General features: G+C 42.5%; 2 protein-coding genes and 1 pseudogene across 2 annotated transcripts in view; 2 read left to right on the forward strand and 1 right to left on the reverse strand.

Annotated features, from left to right (window-relative positions):
• SLC25A12 (solute carrier family 25 member 12) overlaps nt 1–6,834 on the reverse strand; it is a 207,796-nt gene extending 200,962 nt beyond the window's left edge. The window contains exon 1 of the mRNA XM_019838262.3: nt 6,694–6,834. Within this exon, the coding sequence (XP_019693821.1) occupies nt 6,694–6,711 (18 nt within the window). The 5' untranslated portion in view covers nt 6,712–6,834. The remainder of the gene's footprint in view (nt 1–6,693) is intronic.
• METAP1D (methionyl aminopeptidase type 1D, mitochondrial) overlaps nt 6,666–14,777 on the forward strand; it is an 89,145-nt gene continuing 81,033 nt past the window's right edge. Inside the window, exon 1 of the mRNA XM_003990859.5 lies at nt 6,666–7,032. Coding sequence (XP_003990908.3) covers nt 6,681–7,032 — 352 coding nt within the window. The 5' untranslated portion in view covers nt 6,666–6,680. The remainder of the gene's footprint in view (nt 7,033–14,777) is intronic.
• On the forward strand, nt 8,233–8,331 carry LOC111562070 (annotated as a pseudogene).

Here is a 14,777-nt window from a genome sequence, read left to right on the forward strand (position 1 = left end):
AAATATTTTCAACCTTGTGATATTAATGGTCAGACCTGGTTTCACACAACGCTACAGGACCATATATTTTTGCTCAAACACACTAAACATGAAATCGCAAACAGAACCATAAATCCAGCAAAAGAAGATGCAAAGATGGAAAGATACAGGAAGGGAACCAGGAGTGTACCATCACTTCAGGAGGGAAAGGAAAACACCACTAAGTAATCTCACAGAAAATGGAAACAATGAAAGGGAAACAAGTGCAGGGTGAGTGCAAAAGGAAGAGAGAAAGCACAGTAAAGCCATAGGTAATAGTGTGCATTCCTGGGCTTCTACATATGGATTGCCGAGCCTGCTGTCTTTTACTCTATATAGATGTGTGGCTGGTCGTGGTAAAAATAGGTTCCTTCCCTTAGAAAGCCCAGTCAATGGTACATGCTTAGAAAAAAAAAAAAATGGATGACTATACATCAACTTAACACTGACTACCTGGAGAGAGCTTTTCTGGGGGACTTCTTTCTATATTATATATCTGGGTACTTTTAAATGTTTTTAAAGAGCACATATTACATACTTGTGTAAACAGAAAAAAAACAAAACATACTTTTTAATTTTTTTTAAGTTTATTTATTTTGAGAGAGAGAGAGAGACCCACACAAGCAGGAGCAGGGGAGATGAAGAGAGAGAGTGTGAGTGTGTGTGTGTGTGTGTGTGTGTGTGTGTGTGTGTGTGCGTGTGCACGCACACGTGCAGGGGAGGGGCAGAGGGAGAGAGGGAGAGAGAGAATGTCAAGCAGGCTCTGTGCTGGCAGAGCAGAGCCCCTACTTGGGGCTTGATCGCATGAACCATGAGATCATGACTTGAGCTGACAATCAAGAGTCAGCTGTTTAACTGAGTGAGCCACCCAGGCACTCCCAAAATAGACTTTTTTTAAAAAGTTTCAACAAGTATAGGGCTGCTGGGTGGCTCAGTTGGTTGAGTGTCTGACTCTTGATTTTGGCTCAGGTGTTGATCCCAGAACCTGGGGTCAAGCTCTGTGTCAGGCTCCATGCTGAGTATGGGGCCTACCTAAGATTCTCTCTCTGTCTGTCCCTCTCCCTCACTATTGTGCTCTTTCTCTCTCTAAAAAAAAAGGGGGGATGGGGCGCCTGGGTGGCGCAGTCGGTTAAGCGTCCGACTTCAGCCAGGTCACGATCTCGCGGTCCGTGAGTTCGAGCCCCTCGTCGGGCTCTGGGCTGATGGCTCGGAGCCTGAAGCCTGTTTCCGATTCTGTGTCTCCCTCTCTCTCTGCCCCTCCCCCGTTTATGCTCTGTCTCTCTCTGTCCCAAAAATAAAAAATAAAAAAAAATAAAAAAATAAAAAACGTTGAAAAAAAAAAGGCGGGGGGAGCACCTGGGTGGCTCAGTTGGTTGAGCGTCCGACTTCAGCTCAGGTCATGATCTCACAGTCTGTGAGTTCGAGCCCCACGTCGGGCTCTGTGCTGACAGCTCAGAGCCTGGAGCCTGTTTCACATTCTGTGTCTCCCTCTCTCTGCCCCTTCCCCACTCATGTTCAGTCTCTGTCTCTCAAAAATGAATAAACGTTAAAAAATTTTTTTAAAAACTCTTTTAAATTCCAACAAGATCTAGAACATTTTCCTTTCACTTTTATAAACATGGATTAGAGATGATAAAGGAAAAGTTATATCCCTTTCTCTCACCTTCATCTTTGTAGGAAGTGAAGGATATTAAACAGATTCCAATATTTACATAATTAGAGTTCAGCATTTTTCTCAGTTCTTGACAGCCAGCGTTACAGAATCTGTGACCGCTCACCCCTGTCGTCGTCCCTATGGGGCTTATAGTCTCAAGGGTATTTGGTCTTTCTTTACGGACCATCTTGTGAGCATGTTAGTCTCAGGTTTCCAATTCTTTTTTTTTTTTTTTCAAGAGTTTATTTTTAGTTAATCTCTACACCCAATGTGGGGCTGAAGCTCACAACTCTAAGATCAAGAATTGCATGTTCCACCAATTGACCCAGCCAGGCATCCCTCCAATTAGTTTCTTAAGAACAAAAATAGTATCGTATCTCTTTGGAGCCTAGAGTAGGCATTTAAGTGTTTCTTCATTGGCTGTTTGATTGCTAAATTCTCTTGCCAACCTTTTGCCTTTCTTCCTTACTCTGACTGGAACTCTTCGTTCTCCAGAAGTGTCTAAGCAGCTGCTGCTTTTTCAAAGATTACTAATATAGATGGTAGTTGCTAATGGTACACATCTTTATTTAGATTTCATAGGGGCAAATGCACACTTCTGTTTTAACCCAACTTCCCTCAGAGCCAATTCCAAGAGATGAGATCAGGGAAGCCTTTTGTCTGAAACCTGCACAGTTCCAAAGGCAAATCTAACCAAAACAAGTATTATCAGAAAACTTGGATGCATCAGTGTGTGAGGTCTCAGACCACCCTCATCCTCTTCCCTATAGTCTTCCTATGCCCTCCTTCCCTTGGCTCTTGCCACCATTTCATGCTCCAGCAATGAATCGGCTATTAGGCTGAAGCATCATTTCTGCTTACAATCTCCCATATTATCTTTCAAGCCAAGAGGTTGAACCAAGTTAAAATTAATACTGGCCAGACTGGGCCTGAAAGCAACAACTCCCTAACTCCCTTGGGACAATGTTTTGGTCTTACCCTACAGCTAAGTTAGCCCTGTCTGACCCCATTTTACTCTGCTTACCTTGACAGACTGTTCAGGAAGGTGCAGCAAGCTATTTGCTGAGTCCACTTGGATCAGGCCTATAAGTGGGTATAAATTCCTGAAATTTTCTGAATTTCAGTGTAGGAGGGGCTCAGGTAGGACAATGTTGTTAGAAGGGGGTGGGACTTCAAGTTTCGCTTACATAGGATTTATATGACTGAGAAAACGTCATTGGACAAATCAAAAATGAGAGGGACAGAAGAGTCACGTACAAGTAAAGCCCCACTCCCTTGCCCCCTGGCTCCTTGTTAGCACTGCTATAGATCAAAACAGGGCACAAGCGGCAAGGAGAAATCCCTTGATTTTTCACAACTGCCTTAGATATAGCATTAGTTTTCCTCAAAAAAACATGGAGCATCTACACATTTTCTCTGAGGATACCTCTAGAATACTCAGTAACATATCCATTGTTGTCTCAAATGATTGCCATAGGAAATGACATTCTACCAGAAAGTTGGTTAAGAGAATGTCTTAGAAACGTTCTGCCTGCACATGTAATCATTTGAAGCTGGACCCTAACTTTACAGGGGTCCAATGAACTGCTGAGACAGGTCCCTGTTGTATGGGCAGACATGTTTATGCAGGACTCCTAGTTCCTGGAAAGAATGTTCATTTGACTTAAAAAATGTAAATAAACAGAAGTATTTCCTCATACTAACATCAGCTAAATCAGAGGGCAAGATTGGAATTATTCTTCTCAAGCCATGGAGTAAAATGCTAAGTAAGAAACGATCCTGAAATCAAAAGACAAGTGTTTCTAATTCAGATGGCAAAATTGAGAAGCAAGGTCAGGAAGGGCAAATGAAGGCATCTCAGGCTCAATGACAGACCTGCCGAAGCTGTGCAGGTCACAGGGCACCAGGTTCCCTCAGCAGGCCATAGAATCTGCTTTGTGCCCAGTAGGAAATACTGCATTATTTCAGTTACTTTTACAATATGTCCCTATATTCTTCTACAGATATGTAAACATCTTAGTCTTTACTTTATAGTCTATGTTTTTAAGTATCTTGCATCATAGGTAATCCTAACAAGCATTTAAAAAATCTAAACTTGCAAAACAAGTTGCAGGAAGATGTTTTACAAAGCAGAATTTATTTTATTTCATTTTATTTTCATTTGGGGGGGCACCAGTGAGTGAGGGGCAGAAAGAGAGACAGAGAGAGAGAGAGAAGCAAAGCTCACCCCAAGCGGGGCTTCTGCTTGCCCGAAGCGAGAATCAAACTTACAAACCATGAGATCATGACCTAAGCCAAAGTTGATGCTTAATGGACTGAGCCACCCAGGTGCCCAAGCAAAATTTATTTTTAAAGAGATTTAATCCGTGTTGCATAATCTCCTAGAACATTTTTAAAATGTGAATTTGAATTACAAATTCAAAACATACATTACAGAAGCCAATATAATTTAAATTTTTATCACAAACTATATACAACTTTTGAAAAAGGGATATAGTATGTCTACAATAAAATATCATTAAGTAAAAGAAGGAAAAACTGACTTCAAAAATAGGAATATGACAATTTATTTCTGAATTATTTCTTTTATAAAAGAAGATAAAAAGATTTTTTTTAAATTTTTTTTTCAAAAAATTTTTAACGTTTATTTATTTTTGAGACAGAGAGAGACAGAGTATGAATGGGGGAGGGTCAGAGAGAGAGGGAGACACAGAATCTGAAACAGGCTCCAGGCTCTGAGCTGTCAGCACAGAGCCTGATGCGGGGCTTGAACTCACAGACTGCGAGATCATGACCTGAGCCAAAGTCAGACACTTAACCGACTGAGCCACCCAGGCACCCCGAAGATAAAAAGATTTTAAAAGATGCTAATAAGACGTGGACTTAGGAAAAAGTAAAAACCAAGATAAAAGACCTATAAAACAGCAATTAATCACAATTAATAAAATATTTTAATGTTGAAGAATGAATTTTTGGACACAAACTGAAGGTATTAAGAACTTATCCTTTATTATTATTATTTCATGTTTATTGTTTTTGAGAGACAGACAGAAAATGAGTGGGGGAGGGGCACAGAGAGAGGGAGACACAGAATCAGAAGGCTCTAGGCTCTGAGCTGTCAGCACAGAGTCCGACCCGGGCCACAAACCCACATACCACAAGATCACGACCTGAGCTAAAGTCAGACACTCAACTGGCTGAGCCACCCAGGTACCCCAGAAGTTACCCTTTATTTCTTGAGCCCTGGTTTTGAGAAACTAAGTACTCAACTTTTTGTTCAAGAATCCCAAGTACAAATATGAATATTGGTGGGAGTTGAAATCAGTAAATGCCACAATGTAATTAACTTTCATTTCACAGGTGGGAAGATGGACAGAACTGGAATAGAGAAGTGAGTCAGTCGTGGTTACTCGTCTAAATGAAAGCATTCTAATGCCCTGAATGCCCAGGATCACAGAATGTTGGAATTGCAAGGGATTTCGGATGTCAGTGGTCTGGCCTTTTATCTTGTTGGTCAGTACGCATTTATGTCATAAATGGATGATTTTGGAGGACACATACTGGCAACGTTTAATCCTTCTAATGTCAGTGCAATATGGCATGGGAGAAGCCAAATCCACTGGCAGGAGGTCAGTGGATGAGCTGTATAACCTGTGCACGTTCATATCTGCCTCATTTCTAGTGCATCCTAGACACATACCTTCTATGCTGAACTTATTGAGTATATCCTCACTGGATTTCACTATGGTGGTGTCACCCGAGTCCTTTCCTTTTCCCTTTCCATCTAGTTGCAGGGGAACAGAACAGATTTACCATAGTCAAAAACCCTCTCCCTGGAACTGATCTGACTTTGAAAAAGGTGGAGCTTGAAGTAACCCGTGGGAGTACTTTTCATTCTCGTCCTTGTACATCTTAACTTACCTCAGTGGAAAACATTATTTCTCTTTATCTTTTAAGGTGACCCAAAAGCATCAGAAACTGGGTCTCCAAGAAGTATAGCATGTGTCCTCCAATGAACTGCCCAAATCCATTCTCTTTGAAAGTAAAAATATCAAAACTATGTAGTCATTCAAAAGAATCAGTTTGAACTAAGTGTTGAGATTTGATGTTTGCAATGAGTGCAAAAAGCAAGTCCTAACAGTAGGTATGTGAGTCCATTTAAAATATTTTACACATATTTGCCTGTAAAGGGCATGGAATGATGCACTCAGTGGTTGGCTGGAGAGTGGGACTGTGGTGTGCAGAGAGGGTTAGGAAGCGGACTTGGGTTTTTTCCTTTATATATGTCTGAACTGTCTGGATGGTTCACCAGGTGTGTACTTAAATTCTTAAAAAATTAATTAGGAATCATCACACACATTCACCAATCTTTGCTGCATTAAAAGTCCGGGAAACTGTTAAAGTCTTGGTTTAACTGGTTCCATAAAGAGTTCAATTGCTTCGGGTTCTTTGCTGGGCACCAGGCTACCAAGATCAATAATGCCTGGTCCACGACAGGATGGAAATCTGCCCCAAAATGCAGGTAAGAGGAAAAGAGAATTTGGTCAAAAAAATGGGCAAAATGGTCAAAAAAATCAGCACCCTCACTTGTCTCACAATTGGCCTTCTGTAGGCTTCATCTTTTGGCAGAGCCACGGGCAGACGTCATCCTCTCATTCTTAAAAGTCAAATTTAGGATTAAGACTCCAGTTAATACCGCTGAGCGGGAAGCGTCCTTGGGGAAAGAGAAGTCCCCGAACATACCCACTGGGGTATCCAGAATTGATTTTGCAGCTGCACACAGATTCCTGTCTTGTCTGAAGTCTCTGCTGAGTAACGGACACTCTGGGACAGCAAAGGGGCAGCTGGTGACTTTGAACCGAATTTTACCTTTCAACTCAATCCAAGGAAATTGCCAACAGAGTGGCCGACGATGCAAAGTGCTATGTGGAACGCTAGACTGTGTTGTATTTTTTTCCTCCCAACTTCACGTTTCCATGCACCAAAATGTTGATGCTACAAATATTGGATGCCACGCTTACCTGACAGGCTTCTTCCATCCCACCTGGGCGCGGGGGCTCTGAGCGAGAGCGCGAACCGTGGCTGGAGCCCGCCTCTCGCGGCCGGAGCGGGTTCGGCGGACCGCGGGTTCCCCTGCTGGCCCCAGTGCGGGGGCCGCTTTGCTGCCGGCGCTCCCGCAGTCAGCCCCCCGCGCGCACGCGCGCTCCCCCTGGGGCGGCCCGGGCGCCTCCAGTCTTCGGCTGGGCTGCGACTGGACAGCTCCGGCGGGCGGGGCGGGGCGGCTAGGGAGTTGCTCCGCGACCACGTGACCGGCACTAACATGGCGGCGCCCAGCGGCGTCCACCTGCTCGTCCGCAGAGGTAAGCACCTGGAGGACAGACCCGCGGGAGGTTGCACTGTAGCTCGCGCGCTAAGCCCTCGGGTTCACAGGGTTACACACCCGCGCTCAGACATCTCGGCGCACATGAATGTACTTTCAGTTCTACCGATACGCGCGGGCACACAGGCTGACACATTGACACGCCGCAGAAACAGATAGACATATTTGTTCACTCGTCGCTTGCCTGGACTCCGTCACTGCCTGGCATCTATTCGCCGTCACTCCTTGAGGTTTATGAGACACTGTCTGAAGTTTTCTTTCCCCACCTCAGTTGTCTGATTCGCGATAAACCTATGGGAACTCTAAATGTGCCTGGATACCCAGTTGCCAGAAAGAAAACAGTTGGTGTTTGTTGTATCTGTTGGCATGCTGCAACACGTCTTTGGGGAAACTTGAAAATTGTGATTATTCTCGTACAGTGACTTAAAGTTAAGAAGAGGAGAAATTATGTCTGGGTACCTGTTAGTAGGTGTTATCCTTGCGTGCGTGGTGAGATTTTAGTAAACGTGCAAATACTTTTGCAGGTAAATTAGGGAAATCCTTTTTGGTTTTGAACTAGTTTGTGAATCTTGGTTAGAAAGAACTAGGAAGTTGTTTCAAGGATTGGGAAAGAGGGGAGCCGACATATTTGGAGGGAATGCGTAAATGTCAGGTCCTATGAAGTGAACGTTATTTTCACAGTAAATAGCTACCTTATATTAAGTGCTTTTTAAGTACACGATACTGTGTCGGCACCTTACACATGCTAGATACTTTTATTTTTTTTCTTCAATGTTTATTTTTAAGAGAGAAGCAGGGGGAGGAGCAGAGAGGGAGACAGAGGATCCGAAGCGGGCTCCTCCCACGAAGGGGAGCTCTTGACCTGAGCTGAAGTCCCACGCTTAACCGACTGAGCCACCAGGGCGCCACTGCTAGATATCTTTTAAAACCTAATGAACTAGTGAGCTAGTGCTCGCTTTGGTAGCACATATACTAAAAGTGGAGGGGCGCCTGGGTGGCTCGATCGGTTAAGCGTCCGACTTCGGCTCAGGTCATGATCTCACGGTCCGTGAGGTCGAGCTCTGTGCTGACTGCTCAGAGCCTGGAGCCTGCTTTGGATTCTGTGTCTCCCTCTCTCTCTCTGCCCCTCCCCTGTTCATGCTCTGTCTCTCTCTGTCTCAAAAACAAATAAACGTTAAAAAAAAATTTTTTTTTAAATAAAAGTGGAATGATACAGGGAAGATTAGCATAGTCACTGCACAAGGATGATATGCAAATTCTTAAAATGTTCCATATTTTTTGGAATTAAAATTTAAAAAATTAATATTTATTTATTTTTTGAGAGAAACAGAGTGTGAGCAGGGGAGGAGCAGAGGGAGGGAGACACAGAATCCCAAGCCTCCAGGCTCTGAGCTGTCAGCATAGAGCCCCACACAGGGCTCCAACTCACAAACCTGAGATCATGACCAGAGCTGAAGTCGGAGGCTTAACTGACTGAGCCACCCAGGTGCCCCTAACATAATTTTGTTTTAAATAAATAAAGGAAAACTTTACTGTGGAAAAAAAAACCCAGTGAGTTAGGCATTACTCCCTGTTTGCAGATGAGAAAAGTAAGGCAGTGACTAAGGTCACACAGACTGTGAGGGGCAAAATGGTGTTTGAACATGACTGATTTTTTTTTTTCAAGTTCATTCCTCTGCACTGCATGGCATGGTCTTTCCATACAGATCAGTATACAACACTCAGATGAGACAGGAAAAGTATGATGAGTGTGTGAAAAGTAAGAGGAAGTTGTTTTTAGAGAGGAAGGCACTTGGTTGGCAGATAGACCTCAGTATTTCAGTGTTAGTGGAGATGAGCAAGGAGCCACAGGAAGATTTGAAGTGAGAGGTGTAAGCAGAAGGTGATGTAAGCAGTATTTTGGACTAGTTGGATGGAAGAGTGCACATCAATGGAAGAGTGCAGCCTTGTGAAAAGGGGCCCAATTTACATCTCTTAAGATCTGGGCTCCAAGCCAAGCTCTGTTTACTAATCAAGTTATTTTTCTGTTTCCTCTTTTGACAAGAAATAATGGTGTTTAGACTTTTTTGTTTGCTGCAGGTAATGGTGAAGAGGATCTGGGGAGATAGTCAAGGTGGAGGAGAAACCAAAACACATGTATGTGTATGTGTATGTATGTAATCCATGCAGATTACAGAAATAACATATTAATCTCTTTTTTTGTCACTTATGATTTTGACAGATGGTGGTTCAATCTTGGAAAAGGCTGCTATAGGGAAACCGGGTCAGGTTATTGGTTCCTATAACCCATCCCATTCTATCCCATAGTGCTGCAACAACTGTAAGAGGGATCTTCTGATTAGACCAAGGAGAGAAAATGTATCATCAGGAAGAGATTTAGTGACTGGGAAAGGTCCCCTTTATGGACTATCCATAATTAGTTTAAAATTACAGGCAGGTTGTCATAAGACAACCTGGTACAAACCACCTGCTCCCCACCCCCCAGGGTGGAAAACGAAGGGTAAATTCATGAAGGCTCCTCTCCTCTCTCATCCTCCTTTTCACACACTTAAATTGATGGAAATCAATTCACTACAAGTCTTTCTGTGTCAGGGTTTATCATTAGCATCTCTCCTTCCTGGAAAATAGAAAGAAGACATTTTTTAACCTCTTAAGAAGGACATGAGGTTTTTCTGATGACTCTCCAGCTCACTGTAAACCTCCTCTCAGCATTCCCACTCCTAACTAGATTGTTAATTCTTGTTCAGCAGGAACTATTGTCATATCTGTCTATTTTAACAAACAACTAACTGGGTCAAAGTTATACTCATTAAACTTGCTGAATTGAGAGGCTATTAAGACTTGTTCTCTCCCATGATGGGTTAAGGGATGAGTAGAAACTATGAGTAGTGACATTGGAAAGGAGAAAGGACAGATCAGTCTCTTGGAACCAAGAGGAAAGGTAACAAGAGCCTTTGAGGGATGAAAGTATTCCCTGGTATTAGCACTGGCAGGAAGTCCCAGATCACAGTACATAATCCCTACTCTCAGGCCCCAGGAACTCTTCCTTGCTTAGTCTTTCACTCCCAGTCCCCACTTACTAGAATTGTTTCAGTTCCTGAAGGTACTCCATAAGATCCTTTGTGTGGGAAGGAATGGGGAAGGCAAGTAAGTGGGGGCATACTTTCTCCTTTACACTTTGATGACTTTTATGAGCCAGTCTCTCCTGGCTTGTCTTCTATCAGTCTGATTTTCCCAGACTTTCACTAGTCTCTATCTATTGTTAAGTTTCTAAATATTATTGTTCCCCAGGGTTCTGTCCTAACCCCTTATCCCTGTTTCCTCTCTCTGTTGTCACCAAACAAATTTATCTACCTCAATGACTGTCAAATCTAGATGATTTTTTTAAACATTAAAAAAAAATTTTTTTTAATGTTTATTTATTTTTGAGAGAGAGAGACACAGTGTGAGCAGAGGAGGGGCAGATAGAGAGGGAGACACAGAATCCGAAGTAGGTTCCAGGCTCTGAGCTGTTAGCACACAGCCCGATGCAGGGCTTGAACTCACGAACCGCGAGATCATGACCTGAGCCGAAGTCGGACACTTAACCAACTGAGCCACTCAGGCGCCCCAAATCTAGATGAGTTTTTAAAAAATGAACAGAGTATCTGCTGGAACTGGACAGCAGGCCTCAATGCCAGCTCTCTGTTGGGCATCTTTTCCTAGATGTCTCATAGGCCTCTTAAACTCAACATGCCCAACATGGAAATGAATATTTGTCTCCACATCTTCTTCCTGTGCCTATAGCCTCTATCTCCATTAATGGTATTACCATCCAGTCAGTATCTAAGTGAAAGCATTTGAGTTCTCTTAGATCCCACCGTTCCTTTTCATTTCTCTGTCCAGTGAGTTAGTAAATCCCATTTGATTGATTGATTGATTGATTGATTGAACACTAGCAGGGAAGGGTCAGAGAGAGAATCTCAAGCAGGCTCCATGCCATGAGTTCAGAGCCTGACATGGGACTCAAACTCACGAACTCTGAAATCATGACCTGAGCCGAGATCGAGTCAGACCCTTAACCGACTGAGCCATCCAGGTACCTCTTTATTTATTTTTAATTCAAGTATAATTAACATACAATGTTATGTTAGTTTCAGGTGTACAGTATAATGATTCTACAATTCTGTGCATTACTTAGTGCTCATCACTCTAAGCGTACTCTTAATCTCAGTAAGTCCCATTTCTAGGATCCCTCCAGTTTTCTGTATGGTCTCAGTACAAGTCTTTACCATTCTTTGGCTAGGCAGGGCCTTTATAATTGATCTCTACCTCAGTCCATCCTCTTCCCCACAGCCACAGTTATTGCTCTAAAATTCTGATCTGATTATGATGCTTCCCTGCTGAAAAACTTCTGGGAACTCTTCATGGCTGAGATAAAGTCTGAATCCCTTAGCATGGAAAGCCAGCCTCATCACAGTCTGGCCTCACTGTATCTTTTCAGCCTCATTTCCTGTCAGTTCCCTATCCTCATATCTCTGCTAAGGTTTACCACTGTCTGCCTTTTTAATTGTGCTCCTAAAGTGTCCTTTTTCACCTGACGAACCCATTCATCCTTCAAGGCCACACCTAAGTGCCATCTCTCCTTTGAGCTTTGTTTGCTTCTACCCAGCTAGACCAACCCACTCTGCTTATGTAGCACTTGGGGCATAACTTTACCATAACACTTGTCACCTAGCTTCAAAGTATATGCCCTCATCTCTAAAAAGCATTAGTTTAGGGGCACCTGGGTGGCTCAGTTGGTTGGGCGGCCGACTTCGGCTCAGGTCAAGATCTCGCGGTCCGTGAGTTCGAGCCCCGCGTCGGGCTCTGTGCTGACTGCTCAGAGCCTGGAGCCTGTTTCAGATTCTGTGTCTCCCTCTCTCTGACCCTCCCCCGTTCATGCTCTGTCTCTCTCTGTCTCAAAAATAAATAAACGTTAAAAAAATTTTTTTTAAATAAAAAAAAATTAAAATAAAAAAATAAAAAGCATTAGTTTACACCTCTATCTCCCTGCTAGAATGGGAGCTTCTTATAGGCCTATCTTACCTTCTTCATCTATCTCCCCAAAGTTTGGAGCACAGTGTCTGCACATAGTAAGTACTCTGTTTCACAACTGAATGAAAACCCTTCAGAATGCAACCTCCTATAGAAATATTTGTGCACAGGAGTTGTCTGGTAGGCCTGAAGAATAATTATCTCAAAATGTCAGTTTTCTTCACTTAACAGGCCTAGGTGGTGATTTATTTTCTTCCTTCCTTCTTCCTTCTTTTCTTTTTCCTACCTTCCTTCCTTCCTTCCTTCCTTTCTTCCTTCCTTCCTTCCTTCCTTCCTTCCTCTCTTTCTTTTTTATATTTCATCTGTCTCCAAGAATAATTTAAGGCAGTTTTACTTCTGCGTATCTTTTTTGGCAACTCTGAGAATTTCCATTCCAGGTAATTTGAATTGTGAATCACACTTATGATTAGGAAAAAAAAGAAGCTGAAATGGGGGAAGGGAAGAAATCTAAAAGACAAATGCTTGAAGCTTAAGCAGTATAGCCATGGGAGAGGTGAAGGATGGTGATGGAGGTAAACCGTTGCAGCTAAGCACTATCCTGCTGTCCTTCCACAAGCCACGGGGAAGTTGCTGAAGCTGTGAGAGGAGAGCGGGCAGACTGTTGGCGAGTCTGGCATAGACTCTAAGTAAGGCATAGCTGAAGGGTGTGTGAAATAGTTTGGCCTTTCCAGAGGGCTGTGTGGCGATGGCTGTCAAATGTAAGATATACACGCCTTTTACCTAACAATTCTGCTTTTAAGAATTTATCCTAAGAGAACAATAGGTTGAGTATGAAAAGGTGTCTGAACAAGATTGTGTGTTGGTAATATTGGACAGGATCTGAAATGTCCATTGGTAGGAGAAGGGCTACATAAATTGTGGTTTATCCATGCATGCTGCTGCATTTAATGGCTGTATAGCAGCCGTTAAAAAAGATGACGTCAGTGTACTATAGACATAAAATAGTCACTGACACATTTTTTTAAATGTTTTATTTATTTTTTGGGAGTGAGAGCGTGAGCAGGGGAGGGGCAGAGAGTTGGGGGAACAGGATCTGAAGCAGGCTCTGCACCGATAGGCTGACAACAGCAACCCGGATATGGGGCTCGAACTCACAAACCATGAGATCACAACCTGAGCCAAAGTTGGACGCTCAACGGACAGAGCCACACAGGTGCCCCGTCATTGACACATGTTGAGGAAAAGAAGGCAGGGTATAGAACAGTGTATCCCACTTATGTAAAAGCATGTATCTGCTTTCTTACGTGTAGATATGCACAAAGTGATATCTAGAATAATGTTCACCCAAATGTTCATAATTGTTATTTCTAGATGGTGAGATTAGACTGATTTTCATGTTTGAATTTTATGTTGAGCATTTTTATTATCCAAATACTGTATATCCAAATAGAATATTTATATCATTATTCATTACTATAATTTAAGATGTAATGCTACTAATATTTTATTATTGTTTTGTTTTAGCTTAACAAATGTGAAAAATATTTACAAGTGCCTCTGTTCATTTGTGACTCAAAGGCCATCGATTCTTCCACTGAGAATTCTCTTACCATAGTGGTTTTTCACAAATTTAACCTCCAGGAAGGGGAGGGGCTGTTGTACATCATAAATTAAGTATTTTTTTTAAGATTTTTTTAGTAAAATGTTTTAATGTTTATTTATTTTTGAGAGAGGGAGAGATGGAGACAGAGAGGAAGAGAGACAGAGCATGAATGTGGTAGGGGCAGAGAGAGACAGAGACACAGAATCTGAAGCAGGCTCCAGGCTCTGAGCTGTCAGCACAAAGCCCGATGTGGGGATCAAACTCACGAACTGCAAGATCATGACCTTAGCTGAAGTCGAATGCTTAACCGACTGAGCCACCCAGGAGCCCCTAAGATTTTTTTTTTTTAAGTTTATTTATTTATTTTGAGAAAGACAGCAAGTGCAAGTGGGGGAGGGGCAGCGAAAGAAGGAGAGAGAATCCCAGACAGGCTCCGCACTGTCAGTGCATAGCCTGATGCAGGGCTCAAACTCATGAACCATGAGATCACGACCTAAGTAGAAATCAGATGCTTAATGGACTGAGCCACCCAGGCACTCCATGTATTAAGTATAGTACTTTAAACTTCTGTCAACTGACCTGAGATTCTTACTATCTTGTATATCTTCTGTAGGAAAATGTATCTTCAATTTTGCCAAACCAAGTCAGAATTAAGTTTTGGGATGCAGTCTGTGCAATTTGGAAAATGCTAATGTAATAAGGAGTTTCCTGTGAAACTCTGATAACCAGAGAATGAAACGGATTTTCGCTATATGATATTTTTTAATAAATACCTTTCAACCCTATTATAATATGGCTTGTGATATACTCATAGATTAAGGCCTACTTAATAATCAAATCATGGCCCTAAATTCTCTAAAGTCAGACATATCCCTAAAGCCATATAGACCCGTCTGTTTATCCTCTGCTTGAAACAGCTTTCTATGACACAGATAGTTCCTGACTCCCAATGAAATTTTAAAATCTCATGCACGGTGTAGGACACGTAGACCCTCAATGAAGAATACTTGCAGTCATTAAAAAAAAAGAAAAGTGATGTTGACCTGTATTTGTTGACATGGAATGATGTCCCCAACATCTGTTGTCTGGAAAAAGCAAGTTATAGA

This window comes from Felis catus, chromosome C1 (genome assembly GCF_018350175.1).
Source record: "Felis catus isolate Fca126 chromosome C1, F.catus_Fca126_mat1.0, whole genome shotgun sequence".
Classification (NCBI taxonomy): domain Eukaryota; kingdom Metazoa; phylum Chordata; class Mammalia; order Carnivora; family Felidae; genus Felis; species Felis catus.